Consider the following 21,136-nt stretch of genomic DNA (forward strand, 5'->3'; position numbering starts at 1 on the left):
AAGCTGCCAATCAGAGATGTGGGCGGGGTTATACACAGCTCAGCATTCATAGCACTGCTGCATCTACAGCAGAAAAAACAGGGATTGAAAAAAGAAAAATACACCTAGCAGCCAAATAACTGATACATAACTGGAATCAGGTTCTTTGTTTATACATCATGCTACTCTCACATTCTATAGCAAAACCCTGCTGACAGACTCCGTTTAAGCACAATTGTATATGCTGTCCTTCTCTCTAATGTCAAGAAATTTATGGGTTCTTCAACTAAAGGCCCTGTCACACACAGCGACGCTGCAGCGATACAGACAACGATGCCGATCGCTGCAGCGATACAGACAACGATGCCGATCGCTGCAGCGTCGCTGTTTAGTCGCTGTGTGGTCGCTGGAGAGCTGTCACACAGACCGCTCTCCAGCGACCAACGATGCTGAGGTCCCCGGGTAACCAGGGTAAACATCGGGTTGCTAAGCGCAGGGCCGCGCTTAGTAACCCGATGTTTACCCTGGTTACCAGTGTAAAATGTAAAATAACAAACAGTACATACTCACCTTCGCGTCCCCCGGCGTCCGCTTCCTGCACTGACTGAGCGCTGGCCCTAAGAGCAGAGCGGTGACGTCACCGCTGTGCTGTGCTTTCACTTTACGGCCGGCAGTCAGTCAGTGTGGGAAGCAGACGGCAAGGGACCTGACGGACACCGGAATTTGAGTATGTACTGTTTGTTTTTTTTTAAATTTACACTGGTAACCAGGGTAAACATCGGGTTACTAAGCGCGGCCCTGCGCTTAGTAACCCGATGTTTACCCTGGTTACCAGTGAAGACATCGCTGGATCGGTGTCACACACACCGATTCAGCGATGTCAGCGGGACCTCAACGACCAAAAAAAGGTCCAGGCCATTCCGACACGACCAGCGATCTCACAGTAGGGGCCTGATCGCTGGTACGTGTCACACATAGCGAGATCGCTACTGAGGTCGCTGTTGCGTCACAAAACTTGTGACTCAGCAGCGATCTCGCTAGTGATCTCGCTATGTGAGACGGGGCCTTAAGCCATCATTCAGATGTCCAAATATCGCGGTCACGGTACTGATATCATAATCTTTTACATTTTCACACTGGTCCCTGAGTTTTCAGCAGTCTCCTTATCATCACAGGCAGGATTACAATTAATGAGCTGATAACAAAGGATCCACCAATCATAGTAGGCCATGTCAAAGATTACACTGCTCCCTCTTCCTTCACAATGATTGTTTCACACACTCATTAGATGCTTCAGTACAATAGATAGGGTCAGTGTCCGTCTATTGCTCCTAATGTACATGTGCATTTCTTGAAACAAGAGGAAGAATGATTCTAAAACAAAATCCCCATGGCCAATGTAAAAATCGCAAGATTTAAAGTTTTCATTTTTAATAAATTCTGTAATATGGGAAACAAAAACAATTAAAAATGGATATCGGATTTAAGCAGTAGGTTATTTTCTGATGACCCCTTCTCTTTTATGCACTAAGTTAAAGCCCAGCTCATCCCTCTATGTACATGTTTTATTTTTCAGAATGTAGTTCCTGCTGAAGTGTCTCTGGTTTGTGTGGTGAAGCCGGATGAATTCTGGGATAAGAAAGTAACACATTTTTGCTTTTGGAAGGAGAAGGATCGCCTTGGTTTTGAGGTAAGAATGATAGGACTAAGCTTGATCTGTGAAGTAGCTCTTATCCGTGGAGGACTTGCTTTGACTACTGGGAACAGGATTAGGAAACCTTAATGTTTGACCTGAACTCATCAGCCCCTTATGTGCCAGTGTAGACCTCATGGGTTCCTTCTAGCCTCCTACACTTGATCTGCTTTCAGATCTGTAAGTCTGGTTCCATTTGTCCGACCGTCCAGCTTTCTTTCCCTCCAGCGCAATACTAATATGCTAGAGGGAAATTGATGAAGGATGTGATCCCGTAGCTTTCTATAGGATTGGTCCCATTCATCCGAGCCAGATTGGTTTTGGGACGAGATCAGAAAACGAAGTGTGCAGCATATTATGGTCCGGCTGTGGATGCTGGGCTGAGTATAAAGTACAACTCTGCATCAGTTGAGTCTGGCTCAAGTTGAAAGAAAATGGAAACCTCGCCTAAGGGCTGGCTTTTTGTGGGGAAGGAATTGGTCATCCTGCTGGCTGGATAAGATTTGCGTCTGTGTGTGTGTATATATATGTGTGTATGTGTATATATATATATATATATATATATATATATATATATATATATATATATATATATATATATATATATATACATACATACATACATACATACATACATACATACATACATACACACACATATATATATATATATATATATATATATATATATATATATATACTAGATGGTGGCCCGATTCTACCGCATCGGGTATTCTAGAATATGCATGTCCACGTAGTATATTGCCCAGCGACGTAGTATATTGCTCAGTGACGTAGTATATTGCCCAGTGACGTAGTATATTGCCCAGTAACGTAGTATATTGCCCAGTGACGTAGTATATTGCCCAGTTACGTAGTATATTGCCCAGTCACGTAGTATATTGCCCAGCCACATAGTATATTGCGCAGCGCTGTAGTATATTGCCCAGTTACGTAGTATATTGCCCAGCGACGTAGTATATTGCTCAGCGACGTAGTATACAGCACAGAGGCACGTAGTATATTGCCCAGGGACGTAGTATATTGCCCAGCGACGTAGTATACAGCACAGAGGCACGTAGTATATTGTCCAGGGACGTAGTATATTGCCCAGCGCCGTAGTATATTGCCCAGTTACGTAGTATATTGCCCAGCGACGTAGTATACAGCACAGAGCCACGTAGTATATTGCACAGCGAAGTAGTATAGAGCACAGAGCCATGTAGTATATTAGCCAGTCACGTAGTATATTGCCCAGCCACGTTTGTCACAGGTTAAAAAATAAAAAATAAACATATACTCACCTTTCCGAGGGCCCCTTGTAGTCCACGGCAGCTTCCGGTCCCAGGGTTGGTCTGAGCGCAGGTCCTGTGATGACGTCACGGTCACATGACCGTGACGTCACGTCAGGTCCTTGCCGCGCAGGACTTGTGATGACGTCGCGGTCACATGACCGTGACGTCATGGCAGGTCCTGCTGCCATACCATCTTTGCCACCGCAAGCTGCAATGGAAGATGGCGGGCGGCGCGAGCGGCTCAGCGGACTACAGCGGGTGAGTATAGCAGGTTATTTTTTTTTTATTTATTATTTTTAACATTACATTTTGTACTATTGATGCCGCATAGGCAGCGTGAATAGTGCAAAGTTGGGGACACACAGGGTTAATAGCGGCGGTAACGGAGTGCGTTACCCGCGGCATAACGCGGTCCGTTACCGCCGGCATTAACCCTGTGTGAGCGGTGTTTGCGGGCGCCGGGCAGTGAGTGCGGGGAGTAAGGAGCGGCCATTTTTTTCTGGACTGTGCGCGTCGCTGATTGGTCGCGGCAGCCATGACAGGCAGCTGCCGAGACCAATCAGCGAACGAATAACCGTGACAGAAGGACAGAAAGACGGAAGTACCCTTAGGCAAGTATATATATATATATATATATATATATATATATATATATATATATATATATACATACACACACTCACTGGCCACTTTATTAGGTACACCTGTCCAACTTCTTGTTAACACTTAATTTCTAATCAGCCAATCACATGGCGGCAACTCAGTGCATTTAGGCATGTAGACATGGTCAAGACAATCTCCTGCAGTTCAAACCGAGCATCAGTATGGGGAAGAAAGGTGATTTGAGTGCCTTTGAACGTGGCATGGTTGTTGGTGCCAGGAGGGCTGGTCTGAGTATTTCAGAAACTGCTGATCTACTGGGATTTTCACGCACAACCATCTCTAGGGTTTACAGAGAATGGTCCGAAAAAGAAAAAAAATCCAGTGAGCGGCAGTTCTGTGGGCGGAAATGCCTTGTTGATGCCAGAGGTCAGAGGAGAATGGGCAGACTGGTTCGAGCTGATAGAAAGGCAACAGTGACTCAAATCGCCACCCGTTACAACCAAGGTAGGCCTAAGAGCATCTCTGAACGCACAGTGCGTCGAACTTTGAGGCAGATGGGCTACAGCAGCAGAAGACCACACCGGGTACCACTCCTTTCAGCTAAGAACAGGAAACTGAGGCTACAATTTGTACAAGCTCATCGAAATTGGACAGTAGAAGATTGGAAAAACGTTGCTTGGTCTGATGAGTCTCGATTTCTGCTGCGACATTCGGATGGTAGGGTCAGAATTTGGCGTAAACAACATGAAAGCATGGATCCATCCTGCCTTGTATGGAGCATCTTTGGGATGTGCAGCCGACAAATCTGCGGCAACTGTGTGATGCCATCATGTCAATATGGACCAAAATCTCTGAGGAATGCTTCCAGCACCTTGTTGAATCTATGCCACGAAGAATTGAGGCAGTTCTGAAGGCAAAAGGGGGTCCAACCCGTTACTAGCATGGTGTACCTAATAAAGTGGCCGGTGAGTGTATATATATATATAGTGTTTTTTCTTACCTTTCCTCTTGGCTTAGCATATATTTGAGTGAAAGCCAGCTGCCATACTGGAAGCCTGGCATGGCTTCTGTGAAGAAATCAACTTTACTCCTCCCAGCAGCCTCAGATTTCAGTAATAGAGGCTTAGCCTAGGCCTCTAAAACTATTCCAGGGACTGGGCTGCTTTATTTTCTCTCCCTGCTTGGTGCGTTCTTTCCTTTTCAGTGCACAGTGACAGTGCTCTCTACTGTAGTTTTCTCACTTTTGTTTAGTCGGGGAGGAAGTGCAATATCAGTGCGCAGTTAGCAGAGATTGCAAACTGTGCATGTGTCGGAATTAATAACCAACACCAAAGCGTAGCCTAGGCCCCTAAAACTGTTTCAGGGGCTGGGCTGTTATATTTGCTCTACCTTCATGGTGCGTTCTCTCCTTTTCAGTGCACAGTGACAGTGCACTCTCTTGTAGGCTTGTCACTTCTCTTTAGCCGGGGAGGAGCGCAATGTCAATGCAATTGAAGTAAATATAGCTCAGCAGAAATTGCATACTGTGATACTGTGAATGTGTCGGGCATTAATAACCTGCCCATGTTCAGTAGAGAGAAGACGAGCTCCACACCTGAAACAGATATGACTAACGTCCCATTTCATTGTGCTGACAGCAGCTGGGGCAGTGCCGGCCCCCGAGGACTCGTTTGAGAGTCCCCAGTGCATTCTGGGATCCTGAAGCCATAAAAAAACAACTATTTTTGATTGAAGTACTTTAAAAAAGTGGTTACATTATGAGAGTAAATGATTAGAGATTTAGTTTGAACTTCACTCTAGGTTTTGTGCAACCTTTGTGCAAACTGGGCATTGAAACTACAATACTATGCAGCATGATATTGGAGGGTAAGGAGGCAAAGTAGGGTATAAATATTGTGCAAAAATGCTTACCTTCACAACGGATCATCAATGACACAGAAGTTTAGTTAGTTTTGAGTTTTGCAGAAAGATGAGACACATTTGTAGGTTCTTTAAACCTTTTTTGAAATCTTTTACTGGAAAGATTACTGCATAAAATGTGCCATTCTGGCTGTTACAAAAACAAAAAAAGACCTGATTGAATAAAACTAACAAGGTTAAACCAAGCCTATGATGAGATTAGATCCACAGATTGTCCCTAAAGGACTGCTGATCGGCAGCATGTCCCCGATTGGCGGTCATTTAACTGCTGCCGTTGTAATGAAGTAAGAGCAGCTTTCCTTCATGTTTCCGGGCAATGAGTATTTCAACTGCATTCATCAGGCTCTGAACAGAAGACGCCGCGTGCGCTGGCCCCAAAGTAATCATCAGTGGGGTGCACAGTGAATCACGCAGGCGTTATGTGATTATGAATAATGCTGTAGATCTTTACACTTTGTAACACAATAAGTAGCTCATTTTGGAAGACCTAGTTGTAAAATCGCCATTCAGCCGCCTGTGTAGCAAATATTCAGGTGCAATTATTTGACTGATTTGGTTCATATTTGTATGTCAGTGTCACGTATTTTTATTCTTATCGCTATCTTTTTTTTTTTTTCCTTTAATCAATTGAACAACTAATGTGTATATGTATATATGTATGTATATATATATATATATATATATATATATATATATATATATATATATATATATATATATATATATATATATATATATATATATATATACACAGTCAAAAAAAGTTGAAGCAGCACACCATACTGTTAGTTGCCGTTTGGGCTAATATAGGGCACCTAATAACTACAGTATGGTGTCCTGCTTCAACTTTTTTTGACCCTATATACAAGGATTGTTATGTGCCTGTGATTCTTTGCACCCTATTTTTTTATTGTGCCTTTCTTTGCCTTTTTATTGTGCATATATGCACATCTGTCGTGGGAGAGTGGAAAGACCCCCACTTACAGAGAACGTTTATGAGCTTTTCATGGCCTTCCTGCTTCCAATAGCCTGTTTTGGCCATTATTTGGAGAGAAATGATGTTGGGCACATATGATTCACGAATTTGGAGCTAAGTGAAAAAAAAAAAAGGTCTGTCTTCCTGTTTTTGAGTTTTTTTGGGGGACTTTTGGTTCCAAATGTTGCAAAAAATTTGTGGCGTACGCTAATCAGAAGTTCATTTCAAAGTTGCACTAAACATTACGACTTTTTAAAACGTTGCAATTGATGAATTGGGCAAAACCATCTGGAATCGCTAGAAGCTGATTAATTGTACAGTGATACGGAATATGTTTTCAATATATTTGTAAAAAAATATTATTATTAAGCAGAAGGGATAAACACACAGGCAAGCATATATAAAGTACTTAATAAAATAAAAAAAGTGCAAATAGAGTAATTAGGTGCAAAAAATAAAAGAAAAAGTCCCAAAACTAGACAAAAAACGGTACAAAGGCAAAGTTGAATCAGGACCATAGTTTTGTGCACATTTACTTTTTCCAGGACGCAGATGGGCTTCATTGGTAAACGCCATATACCCTGGAGGCATCTGACTCCCAGGTCGCTGCTGGGAACAGTGTTGTCAGAGTATTACAACACTTTTACGAACTGACAACAAAACATACAAAACCGAGGATGAAATAGATTTTATAGGAAAAAATTAGGAAATTTTCTTTCCTGTGTACGGTAATTACTTGTATATAGGGCAAAATAAAAGAGGAAAAAACAAACAAATGCCATATCTCGCCATATTTCCATGTTATTTTTAGCAATAAATAAATAATAAAAAGTGATGTGGCTTTCCCCCTATTTTTAATAACCAGCTAAGGCAAAGCAGACAATCCCACATCATCTGAAGTTTATGGATCGCCGACACAGCGCTCCATAGGCTTTTGCAGCCACCACTGCCGGACATACTACTCTGAGAGACCGGACGGCTATGAACTGATGTAACCTCGCTGACGTCGGTGAGGTTACATCAGTTCACAAGCAACTGGACCTCATGGAGCACAGTGACCGGCTATCCATGTGACCAGGCGGAATCGCTGGAGTACGCTCGGAATGCAGGACTACGCTGCCATCGTTTGACGCAGAGGACGGTCGACATTTTACAGCAACTGCCGCACTGCACTCTGCGTGAACCAGGGACTGTGAGGCCTAAAAATCTTAAAGGACACTTTTAAGATTACTAGAGTTCCCAGCTGCTTGAACACCGGGAGGCTGTGAGCTCTTGTAACTTTAGTTGACGGCTTTCGGGTGTCCCAGCAGCTGGGAGCTCCAGTAACCTTAAAGTCTCCCAGCTGTGTGCATACATTTCACTTTTGCAGAGTTTTTATTGCGATTTTGTGCAGAAATGAAGGCTGTTTAAAGCTAGTTGGAAAAAAAAGGAAAAATGGCTTATGTAAAGATATAAAATGATGAATAGGTACAGAGATGGAGAAATAGCCAACAGATATCCAGCAGCTTTCTAGGAATTAATTTTTTATAACCAGCTAAGAGAAAGCAGACAGTTATGGGCTTATATTATAAGGCTGGGGAGGCCCATGGTTAGCGTGAGAATCAGCAGCGGCTGCTACAGCATATCAAGCTTCCTTCTATGAACGAGCCTTCAATGCGGCGGATGTCGGAGTGGTGATCGTGGTGCCGTGGACTACGTCAGACCGGGGAGGACCTTTACTTTCTAATAAATGGGTAAATGAGGGGAATTGTCGGGGAGTGTGATTTCTAAATAAAGGACTTTTGTGTGTATTAAGCAGATGTAAATGATTAATGAATATTCACTGCTTCCCCCGCCCATCACTCAGCGCCGATAGATAGGTGGGGAAGCAGTGAATAGTCATTTTATCATCTAATCTCAGAGGTCAGTGGGCCGAGCATCGGTTTCCGGGGATTTCGATAGGCCTGATGACGCTCTACAGCCAGCCACTCACAGTAATGCCACTAGCCAACATGGCTACTGCATTACTGTGTATGGCAGGCAATCCCTGCATGATGATTGGCTGTCTAACAGCCGCGAAACATACAGGACAGGGACTCTAGCATTGCGCTCGAGCACCCCGATACTCGGACAAGTGACGAGCTTGTTAGAGCACATTGATGCTCAATCGAGTAACGAGCAGTGCCGAGCACACTAGGAGTGCAAAGATGGGAGCAATGGAGGCCTTTGGTAGTTCCCTGACTGTCGTGGCAATCTACTGGCAGCACAGAATGAGTGGCGAGGAGTGGGGCTGAGCAGAGCCATGACACTTAAAAAAGATTTCAGTGGCAGTTAAAGGGTATTCCCATCTCCAAGATCCTATCCCAATATGTAGTAGGTGTAACAATAATATTATCAAATACCTATAATTAGAAATGTAAGATAGTTCTTCTGATTCGCTGTGTTGCGTACCTCATGTGCAGGGCATTGCGGGACCTTAGGAATCCATGGTCACGACAACTAACATCTAACTAACTGTCCCTATATGAGTGGTTGTAAGCATGGATACCTAAGCGACTGAAATGCACTGCACATGGGGTAAGCGACATAGCTAATCAGAAGAACTATCTTACATTTCTAACTTTAGGTATTTGCTACTATTATTGTTACACCTACTACATATTGGGATAGGATCTTGGAGATGAGAATACCCTTTAAATGCCACTGACATCTTCATTTAAGTGTCATGGCTCTGCTCAGCCCCACTCCTCGCCACTGATTCTGTGCTGCCAGTAGATTGCCGCGACAGTCAGGGAACTACCAAATGCCTCCATTGCTTCCATCTTTGCACTCCTAAGCCCAACCTGAGGTTCCAATCCACTAGGAGCACTGAAAAATAAGTGGAATTTAATCAATGAAAAAAAAAAGTTGAAAAAATAATAAAAATATAAGATTAAATTAACCCCCTTAAAGTTGGTACAAATAATAATGACAGCTCTACACACCAAAAATCCGTTCACACAAAACCATTGGCAGAAAAAAAACAAAAAAAAAACAATCGGGTCTTGGGCAAGGGCGACACAAATTTTTTTTTTTTTTTTTCTCCAAGTTTAGAATTTATTTTACCCAATAAACTATAAAAATACAAGTTTAATATCCATGTGAAGAATTGTGTTATCAGGTTATTTTTTTACCGCACAACGCAGTAGAAATGGACAAAAAAAACCATGGCAGAATTGGGTTTTGTTATTTTTTTGTCCATAATTTCAGTGCAGTTGGAATTTTTTTTTTCTATGTTTTTAGTACATTATATAGTGAAAAATGCGCAAAAATGAACATTTTCCTGATGAGGAAGGGGTTAATTATATGTGACAACACCTTTTATGTCCGTTTTTGCTATTATTATTTTTAAGGTATAAGAATTCGCCAATAATGTGTCTAAGTTTCATGCTGTACCATTTTTCGTACTAAAATCTGAATTTAATTTCCACCCCTGGAGCACGATTAGATAGAAGCGTACGTTCGCCACTATTTTTTTTGTGCTTGCTGCAAAGTGCAGAAATTGGAAATAAATTCCCTGGAGCTGTTGTAGCTCGTCTGATGCCCGGCCCGTGTTTTCCCAAGGATCACAGTTATATTACAGCAAATCAGTGCAAACAAACACAGCCGTGCAAACACACCGACCATAAACCTTCCGCGCACAGTGTGGATCGGGGATCGTCCGCAGGAGGTGGGACACAAGGACGATTTACATATACAGTATGTTAATATAACGTTACCAGGCATGTATAGGGGGTAAATCGTCTTTACCGAGCAATATTTAAGACCCCGTAGAGTCCTATCTATGACTCTTATCACAATGAATCATTGTCGCAGGATGTAAAGTAATAAAAGCAGGCTTCATGACTTAAGAAGAAGCTTCTCCATTGTATTTGACAATCATTCCTTTGGGAACGTGTAACTTGCGTTTCCGTGCTGCGGAGTGACACAGATTGTCTTTGTTCTGAAGTTCGCAGTCATTGTTTGATTGCACCAGCCGGACCCTGCCCTTTATTTCCTGTACTCGACCATTATAATGGTTCCCGAGGAAGCAGAATGTTGGATTTCCTATATGCCCACATTATTCTCGCCATCCATAGGACTGATCCCTTATTACTATTTCAGTGTTTTAAAGGGAAACTGTCAGCAGGTTTTTAGCACCTAAACTAATGTCATCTGCGTAACGCATCTGAAATCTTGGTGACGTCCATACCTTTATATTAAAAGTCAGTGCATCTGTTTTCTTGAAATGTTCTTGTCCTGTTCTTGTGAATGGTTATGAAAATGAGCTCGCAAGGGCAGGGGCTTGGACTTTACTTACATCTCTCCAACTTCTCCTCCTCTTTCTCCTCCTACTCTCTATGACTGACAGGTCACTCCTCTATGACCTGCTCGTCTCTTGGACTTCACTTCCAGCTCTCCTCGTTCTCCTCCTCGTTCTCCTCCTCGTTCTCCTCCTCGTTCTCCTCCTCGTTCTCCTCCTCGTTCTCCTCCTCGTTCTCCTCCTCGTTCTCCTCCTCGTTCTCCTCCTCGTTCTCCTCCTCGTTCTCCTCCTCGTTCTCCTCTTTTTTTTCTCCTCCTCGTTCTCCTCCTTTTTCTCCTCTTTCTCCTCCTTCTCTTCTTTCTCCTCCTCCTTCTTCTCCTCTCTGACTGCCAAGTCACTCTTCTCTATGACCTGCTCCCCCACCTGAGATCTCGCACATCACTATCATTCCCAGGGATGGCACAATACGCAGATCTCTCAGCTATTGCAGCGTCATCGATACCTTACGGTGCATGCGTCTCCCCCGGCAATGAGTGCGCCTATGCAAGATCAACCAACACAAACTGGTAAAGATTGGCAATGAGCCTTCATGTGAACTCTCTTTTCACCTATCATGGACCAGTGTAAATGGGTCTTAAAATAGGTCTATCACCAGGTCTAACAGCCGCCTCTATATAAATCCTCTCACCTTGATGAGGCTGGTGTAGTTGCTTTGCCAATCCACCTCCAAATTACTCTATATTCCCTCCTGAAAACTCAGTATTTTTAAGAGTCCAGCCATACACTGCCAGACTTTAGGAGTCCAAGTGTATGCAAACTGCAAACTTTATCTCCACCTACAGTATCGACCAAAGGCCTTCAGTGTGAATGTACAATTTTTATAGTCATGAAAATACAGAAAAATCTTTAAATGAGACTGTACTGTATCTTGGTTGATTGACAAGCTCTTCTCACTCTCCTGCTGAAATCTTGCACATGTTCAGTAGACACTGCAGTCTCCATAGTACTGCAACCGAAAAAGCCTGCCTTTCAGCTTTGTGTACCAACAGTTACTAGCATCCTCTGCTACAAGGACCAAGTTTACCCAATGAATATGTTCTATTTATGGCATCACATGGTAGATTTGCCCAGACTATAGGAATGTCAATCATGCGGCTGGGGCAGGAGGTAGTAGATAAAGCTGAATGAAGCACAAGCCTACTCAATCTCTACAGTTGGCATCTTCCTGGCTTGATTGATGTGGATGACACGTCCTACATCCTCCCTAAATCGCTGCAAATCTTTTACCTGGGCAGAGCAATGCCCTGTACTGCGTAATGCGTCGGCAGCAGCTTCATGTCCGAGGTAATAGGCGCTGGGGCAATATAGCACTTTACTCTGCTCTTAGTTAGCTTCCATTACATTGCCTCAAGTTATATACGGCGATTTGTGAATGGTGTACTCCAACTGGTTGTCACCACACACACTTGTCTTTGTACTCCTCACCTGGTTGCCACCACACACACTTGTCCTTGTCTTTGTTCTCCTAATCTGGTTGCCGCCACTCCTGCTTGACTTTGTACTCCTCACCTGTTTGCCGCCACACACGCTTGTCTTTGTACTCCTCACCTGGTTGCCGCCACATACGCTTGTCCTTGTACTCCTCACCTGGTTGCCGCCACATACGCTTGTCCTTGTACTCCTCACCTGGTTGCCGCCACATACGCTTGTCCTTGTACTCCTCACCTGGTTGCCGCCACATACGCTTGTCCTTGTACTCCTCACCTGGTTGCCACCACATACGCTTGTCCTTGTACTCCTCACCTGGTTGCCACCACATACGCTTGTCTTTGTACTCCTCACCTGGTTGCCGCCACATAGGCTTGTCTTTGTACTCCTCACCTGGTAGCCACCACACACTTGTCCTTGTACTCCTCACCTGGTAGCCACCACACATGCTTGTCTTTGTACTCCTCACCTGGTTGTCACCACACACGCTTGTCTTTGTACTCCTCACCTGGTTGTCACCACACATTCTTGTCTTTGTACTCCTCACCTGGTTGTCATCACACACGCTTGTCTTTGTACTCCTCACCTGGTTGCCGCCACATAGGCTTGTCTTTGTACTCCTCACCTGGTTGCCACCACACACTTGTCCTTGTACTACTCACCTGGTTGTCACCACACACTTGTCCTTGTACTACTCACCTGGTTGTCACCACAAACGCTTGTCCTTGTACTCCTCACCTGGTTGTCACCACACATGCTTGTCTTTCTACTCCTCACCTGGTTGTCACCACAAACGCTTGTCTTTCTACTCCTCACCTGGTTGTCACCACACACGCTTGTCTTTGTACTCCTCACCTGGTTGCCACCACACACGCTTGTCTTTCTACTCCTCACCTGGTTGCCGTCACACATGCTTGCCACCATCTGAACCAAATAAGTTGGTCTCATCAGACCACAGGACATGGTTCAAGTAATCCATGTCCTTAGTCTGCTTGTCTTCAACAACGTGTTTGCGGGCTTTCTTGTGCATCATCTTTAGAAGATTCTTCCCACTGGGATGACAGCCATGCAGACCAGTTTGATGCAGTGTGCGGTGTATGGTCTGAGCAGTGACAGGTGGACCCCCCACCTCTTTAACATCTGCAGCAATGCTGGCAGCACTGATACGTCCATTTTGCGAAGACAACCTCTGGATATGACGCTGATCACGTGCACTCAATTTCTTTGGCTGACCATGGTGAGGACAGTTCTGAGTGGAACCTGTCTTAATAAGCTGTATGGTCTTGGCCACTGTTCTGCAGCTCAGTGTCAGGGCGTTGGCAATCTTCTTATAGCCTCAGCCATCTTTATGTAGAGCAGCAAGTCTCTTTTTTCAGATCCTCAGAGAGTTCTTTACCACGAGGATCCATGTTGACCTTCCAGTGACCAGTATGAGAGAGTGTGAGAGCGAGAACACCAAATGTAACACCCCTGCTCCTCATTCACACCTGACACCTTGTAACACATAAATCACCTGACACCAGGGAGGGAAAATAGCTTTTGTCACACTTTGACCATTTTCACTTAGGGGTGTACTCACTTTTTTTTGCTAGCAGTTTAGACATTAATGACTGAGTATTGAGTTATTTAGAGGGCACTAAATTTACACTGTTATACAAGCTGTACACTGACTACTTTACATTGTATCAATGTGTCAGATCTTCTATGTTGTCCCATGAAAAGATATACCAGAATAAAATATTTACAAAAATGTGAGGGGTGTACTCACTTTTGTAACATAGTAATATAGTTAACAAGGCCGAAAAAAGACATTTGTTCATCCAGTTCAGCCTATATTGTGAGATACGGTATATTCATAAATACACCAGTCTTCTGAACGCTGTGCTGGTTTCATGACCTCATTGAATACATTTCACATCATGGAGGACTATTTCCTAACCACACTTGTTCTCTGTTTGACATTTACAAAAAAAATGGAAATAAAACTTGTTCAACAAAAAGCAAGAAATGTCTTTATTTTGTAGAGAAAGGATTGCTCCTTGCAGGGGGATCTTGGTGTTTTTTTTTTTTTTTGCAGTTAATTTACTTAATAATTAATAACAGTTTTTGGAATTACTGAGGAATAACATCATTAAGGTCTAAAATAACATCGGGTTCTCCTTTATGAGCCAAATACTTCATGTGAAAATGCAGTGAACGGCACGTGGCATAGATATAAATGTAGTTACTCCACTGCGCGCCTGTTCTCTTGCAACTTCGGGTCTCCATAAATTACCCAAATGGGGGTGTTTTTCCCCCTGTGTGACCCACCAGTAAGGAGGTGGAAATGTGGCCTTGCATGTGTGCTGCTATTTTTGTTGTATTTGCATCAGTAGTAAAACACTATAAGCTGTCTTAGTAACTTGCATTGATGGAAACTTGCAAGCTGACACATGCTGCCTGAATCACGGAGAGCATGAATCCGAGATCTCCTACTGCATTCTACACATCTATGTTTTACTCTGAAACGTTCTGGGGTTCCAGGGAAATCCATGATTGTGAAACGTTCCAGGGAAATCCATGATTGTGAAACTTTCTGGCATTCCAGGGAAATCCATGATTGTGAAACGTTCCATCATTCCTGGGAAATCCATGTTTGTGAAACGTTCCATCATTCCTGGGAAATCCATGATTGTGAAACGTTCCATCATTCCTGGGAAATCCATGATTGTGAAACGTTCTGGCATTCCAGGGAAATCCATGATTGTGACGCGTTTCAGCATTCCAGGGAAATTCATGATTGTGAAACGTTCTGGCATTACAGCGAAATCCATGATTGTGAAACGTTCTGATGTTCCAGGGAAATCCATGATTGTGAAACGTTCTGGCATTCCAGGGAAATCCATGATTGTGAAACTTTCCAGGGAAATCCATGACTGTGAAACGTTCCAGAGTTCCAGGGAAATCCATGATTGTGAAACGTTCCATCATTCCTGGGAAATCCATGTTTGTGAAACGTTCCATCATTCCTGGGAAATCCATGATTGTGAAACATTCCATCGCTCCTAGGAAATCCATGATGGTGAAACGTTTGTTAGTTCCAGGGAAATCCATGATTGTGAAACGTTCGATCATTCCAGGGAAATCCATGATTGTGAAAGGTTCGATCATTCCAGGGAAATCCATGATTGTGAAACGTTCTGGCATTCCAGGGAAATCCATGATTGTGAAACGTTCGATCATTCCAGGGAAATCCATGATTGTGAAATGTTCGATCATTCCAGGGAAATCCATGATTGTGAAACGTTCGATCATTCCAGGGAAATCCATGATGGTGAAACGTTTGGGAGTTCCAGGGAAATCCATGATTGTGAAACGTTCGATCATTCCAGGGAAATCCATGATTGTGAAACGTTCGATCATTCCAGGGAAATCCATGATTGTGAAACGTTCGATCATTCCAGGGAAATCCATGATTGTGAAACGTTTTGGCATTCCTGGGAAATCCATGATTGTCAAACGTTTCAGAGTTCCAGGGAAATCCATGATTGTGAAACGTTTAGGCGTTCCAGGGAAATCCTTGATTGAAAGCATGGTTGAATATTAGGCGACTAGCCCAATAGGCAGATCCTTGCCCACTAAGCTACACTGATATGTCTCTTTATACACACATATCGTGAGTCATGTACAAAAATTCAGAAAAAAACAATGTAGATCTACGCATGTCAGATGGCATCTGTAATCTGAAACACGTAGATCTACATTGTATTTTATGGATTTTGGGACATGACAATTGATGTCTGAATTTAAACCCTGGGATTTTCTATTAAATACATTTTTCTGCCCACCGTAGAGCTGACATTTTGCTGCTATGGGATGAAGATGCTTCTCATAGAATGCACTTAGACACAGTGTTATTCAGGGGTCAGCAGTTCTACGTCGGAGGTGTATCACTGCTGCTCTTAGGAGAACAAGTCTCGAGTCTTGAAGTGCTAACGGTTAGCACTGAGTGATCAAGGAATAGAAGATGACTTGAGCAGTGCCTGATTAGAAAAACATCCAAAGTTGCACTGCTCATGTCACCTGACTGCTGCAGACAATCAGTCCTGCTGCTGGTGGAACAGGGGACATCTCTGCCAGGGCCAGGTGAGTATAATTTTGCTTATTCTTTAAAATTCCAAACCCCACAGAAACTTTCTTTTGATGGACAACAACATTAAAAATGCAATAGTTCAAGTGTCTGCCTTCAGATGTACATAATATTGTTTTCTGTTGATAATGCAAATCACTTACTAAATATTCTGTCTGTAAGGGTATGTATCCACGTTCAGGATTGCATCAGGATTTGGTCAGGATTTTTCATCAGTATTTGTAAGCCAAAACCAGGAGTGGGTGATAAATACAGAAGTGGTGCATATGTTTCTATTATACTTTTCCTCTAATTGTTCCACTCCTGGTTTTGGCTTACAAATACTGATGAAAAATCCTGACCAAATCCTGATGCAATCCTGAACGTGGACACATACCCTAAGACAATGAATAGAGATGTAATAGTATGATAATCCACTCTTTCTATTATCATGAGGCGGAGGGCCGGGGATATCCATTAAGCAGTGTGTGACGTTTTCATCCTCCCGGATTATATACTCACTCTGTACTCTGCTGCAGACGGACGTCGAGGGTTTGGGCAAATTTTGTTGACTTCTTCCTTTGGTCAATTGTTTCACATGTCATTTTTATCTCTTGATGTGTCATGTAAATTTTGCTTCATGGGTAAAAGATTATCCGTTCCGGACAGCCTGAGAAGTAAAACCTAGCGGCCTGTGAAAGTATGAAATTAATTTGAATTTAGATTATATTTTTTGCGAATGAAGGATTGACTTTTCATCCATATCCAATATTGTGGTTTTAATCAAATCCCGTAGCTGACAGCCAGAGATTTGTAAAACTGGAATATTTATGCATTGTGACATTCAGTATATGAGTTTACAAAGATTTACAAATCACATAATACCCTTATAGGTTACATTTTAACTTGTACACTTTCTACAGTGAAATGCGCCAAGAGCATATTTTTTTTTTATGCCCTTTTTTGTTATTACGGAAATCTGAACTCTGTGATTAAGATCACATAGAGTAAATGCACGTCAGAAAAATCCATCGTGAATCTTTTTTGGAATCCGCCGCAGAAATCCAAGGCAAATTCTTTTTGAGCAGAATCCACTTGAAATCAGCCTTAATTAGTTAGTAATTAATTCCCCACCAAATGCATGTGCATATTTTTTTCTGCTGAGAGTGCATGTGTTTGGATGGACTGGTGATAGATACCATATATTTCGAATATGGCTCATACAACCCAAACTCGATGGATAGATGGTGTTACCACTGTGATTGCTCGTGATGCCTGTTGCTGGGCTGAACCCCAGATCTTGTAAGGGGACTGTTTGTTAATTGAAAGCATTAAAGCCAATTCAATAGAGGAACTTAGTAAAGAAGACCTATCGCCTCATAGGAAAATTCACGTGGTAAAAGGGAATCATAATTTATCCATTTTTCAAATACAGTATACAGATTATGAATAGTTAAAAAAAAAAACACCTTAAATCTGGCAATAAAAACGCTAGCCCTTAAAGGGACTGAAGTGGAAGTTCTATTTGGGCGCTCCAAAATTTTGGCAGCTGTGTGAGACATCAAGCCTGGGAGATCCCACTAGACAGAAGGCAGTGACACTGAATGCAGCATGGAAATATGGGAGCTCTGTGCTGCTGGCTTCATGCTTAATGTTTTGATATTTGAAGCTACTGTATGTAAGATGGATTCCTGTTTTATTATGGAGCAGCAGGGGGAAGAAGAGAATACAAAGTTTTGCATCAGTTGTCATTTCTATCACAATTTCACCTCAGTGTATCTGTTAGGCTTTGTGTAGCAAGAGACTCAGATAAACCTTTTAGAAGCAGCTTTGTCGCCGTCTATTAGATTAAACTTTTAGAAGCGGCTATGTCCTCCTTTTTAAATTAACCCTTTAGAAGCGATTGTATTTGTGTCCTTTTTCTGGGTTACATAAAACACACAGTCCTCTTACTACAGACAGTCCCCCACATACAACTTGCGTACGACAAATGATGAGCGTAAGTCCTCATCCAAGTGACATGTTCGAGTCCCCGCGGCCACATGTTTTGTGGCTGTTAAGACAGCCACAAAACATGCGTGGATTGCCTGACAAACACGTGCAATCCCCATGTGGTTTGTAGCTGCCTAACAGCCGCAAAACATGCGGGTACTTGAACATGTCACTTGAGCACCCGTGATACTCTGTGCATACCCGCACAACCCTGGCAAACTCGAGCAACAAGCGCTTACGCTCATCACTACGTACGACCTATACAAAAAAAACAATATACTCACCTCAACGCTGAGCTGACCTCTCTTGCCACCGTCCATCCTCTTCTTTCTGCAGTCGTCCGCTGCATCTCTGGCCTATGCGCTGTAGGCCAGGCTCCCAGCCACATCCAGTCTGGAGCCCGCTATGCATCAGAACACTCCTCATCTTTGCAAACTTATCACGTTCCAGCATTAACCTGGTAGGATGTCCTGGCCTATGGAGAAGAAGCTGGAGATACAGTGCTCTCGACAACGGAAAGAAAAGGACAGGACAGCAAAGTGAGTATTGTGGCTACGTCCTGGCCCTGGAGGTCACTGCATGGGATGACCTGTCCTTCAAGAGAATAGGAGCTAATCTGCAGTACTCTGCAGCTGCCACTACATATCGAACCGAACTGTGCTGTTCAGCTCCATTGAATGTTTATATCCAGACACCACGAGAGCTGTTCATTGGGTGTGATGGATGTCAGAACCACAACAATCTGATGGTCTTTCCTATGGATGGGTAATCTATATTCTATGACAAGAGAAAGTGGTTTGACACAAAAGTTTGTAAAATACTTTGCCTCCTCACTGCTGATATGAGAAAATACTTCCTCTATACTCAGTAACATGGCTCTGCAGTTCTAGTATATGGTCGTGTGAATTAACTGTAAATGTAACATCCGACCTAATGTGCAAACGCTGCACGTCTTAGGCTACTTTCACACTAGCGTTAACTGCAATCCGCCACAATGCGTCGTTTTGCCGAAAAAACGCATCCTGCAAAAGTGCTTGCAGGATGCGTTTTTTCCCCATAGACTTACATTAAGCGACGTATTGCGACGGATTGACACACGTCGCAACCGTCGTGCGACGGTTGCGCCGTGTTGTGGCGGACTGTCGGGACCAAAAAACGCTACATGTAACGTTTTTTGCTCACGACGGTCCGCTTTTTCCGACTGCGCATGCGCGGCCGGAACTCCGCCCCCACCTCCCCGCACTTCCCCGCACCTCACAATGGGGCAGCGGATGCGCTGGAAAAATGCATCCGCTGCCCCCGTTGTGCGGCGGAGACGACGCTAGCGTCGGGGACCTCGGCCCGACGCTAGTGTGAAAGTAGCCTTATGGTCTGTACTAAAGGAAACTTTCAAGTGTGAAGAGACATTTTCTATCTTGTGCTCACGAGTTTGAGTGTTTCATGGTCCATTCTGTAATGTGTGTTCCTTCTGCTAGATAATATCCAGGTTAATGTAACATTTTGGGAAGTGGATGCAGCCAGTTTATGTTTGTCACTCTTATTGCGCTTTTTTCTAGGTGATCTTGGTGTCTGGTAATAAGCTGACAAGGTACATAGAACCATCCCAGCTCACAGAAGAGTTCGGAGGAAGCCTTACTTATGACCATATGGATTGGCTGAATAAGAGACTAGTAAGTAAAAATCAAAACAAAATTACGTACACACATCCGTCATGGATTTATCATTGCTGATTTATTAATGTATCATCAGAAAATGACACCTTGTTTGAATCACTTGGTTTCTATGTTAAATGTACTTATTTGTGTGTGTGTGTGTGTGTGTATATATATATATATATATATATATATATATATATATATATATATATATATATATATATATATATATATATATATATATATATATATATATATATATATATATAACATGTACATTGACCCTGCTCCCCCCTCTCTTCTCAATGAAGTTTGCACACTCTCATTAGATGCTTCAATACAAAAGCTACGGTCAGAACTAGTGATGTGCGAACGTGCTCGGATAAGGTGTTATCTGAGCATGCTCAGGTGTTAACCTAGTGTCTTCAGCATGCTCTAATACTATGCTGGAGTCGCCGGGGCTGCATGTCTCAGGGCTGTTCGACAGCCACAACATATCCAGGGATTGCCTAAGAAACAGGCCATCCCTGCATATGTTGTCGCTGTCAAACAGCCCTGAGACATGCAGCCCCGGGGACTTGGACATATTATTCTAGCATGCAGAAGACACTTGGATAACACCTTATCTGAGCACGTTCGCACATCACTAGTTCTGACCCTATCTTTTGTATTGAAGCATCTAATGAGAGTGTGCAAACTATATTGTAACAAGAGGGGGAGCTGGGTCAACTGTGAAATGGCATTTGTGAATGGTGAATCCTGTGTATAGAGGTGTCACCTGTTATTTTAATCCTGCCTCTGAGACTTCTGAACAGTCTTGTGTATAGAACACAAACTTGAGTCAAAAATAGCCCCAGTGTGAAAATTGCAAGATTATTATTACTTTTTTTAAAAAATACAATTGTGATATGAAAAAAATAAAAGCAATGCCATTTTTTTTTTTAGATTAAATTTATCACAAATTCTGATTTAAACAATGATGACGAGTTGTCTGTAGATTCAGCTGTGATGGATTATTTGTGTGACCATTGCGGGCTGTATTTTATTCCCCGTCAGCAGTATTGTTCTTTTTATAATGGGTCGTGCTCGCAGTGTTTCTGCGTGTAATATGTTATTTGTATTCATTCTGCCAAACAGAATAGAAGTTCTTCCTCTTTTGTGCGGGA

At 42.9% G+C, this 21,136-nt stretch overlaps 1 protein-coding gene across 2 annotated transcripts in view; it reads left to right on the top strand.

Moving 5' to 3' along the window:
- The window catches only part of SESTD1 (SEC14 and spectrin domain containing 1), a 141,472-nt gene that overhangs the window by 79,530 nt on the left and 40,806 nt on the right, over positions 1 to 21,136 (top strand). For both annotated transcript variants that reach the window (XR_013217776.1, XM_077272608.1), the window contains exons 5-6: positions 1,556 to 1,669; positions 19,872 to 19,985. Coding sequence is in view for 1 of the 2 variants with exons in the window: in XM_077272608.1 (XP_077128723.1) it covers positions 1,556 to 1,669; positions 19,872 to 19,985 (228 nt within the window). In the remaining variant the exon portion in view is untranslated. The remainder of the gene's footprint in view (positions 1 to 1,555; positions 1,670 to 19,871; positions 19,986 to 21,136) is intronic.

Source organism: Ranitomeya variabilis, chromosome 7 (assembly GCF_051348905.1).
Source record: "Ranitomeya variabilis isolate aRanVar5 chromosome 7, aRanVar5.hap1, whole genome shotgun sequence".
Taxonomy (NCBI): domain Eukaryota; kingdom Metazoa; phylum Chordata; class Amphibia; order Anura; family Dendrobatidae; genus Ranitomeya; species Ranitomeya variabilis.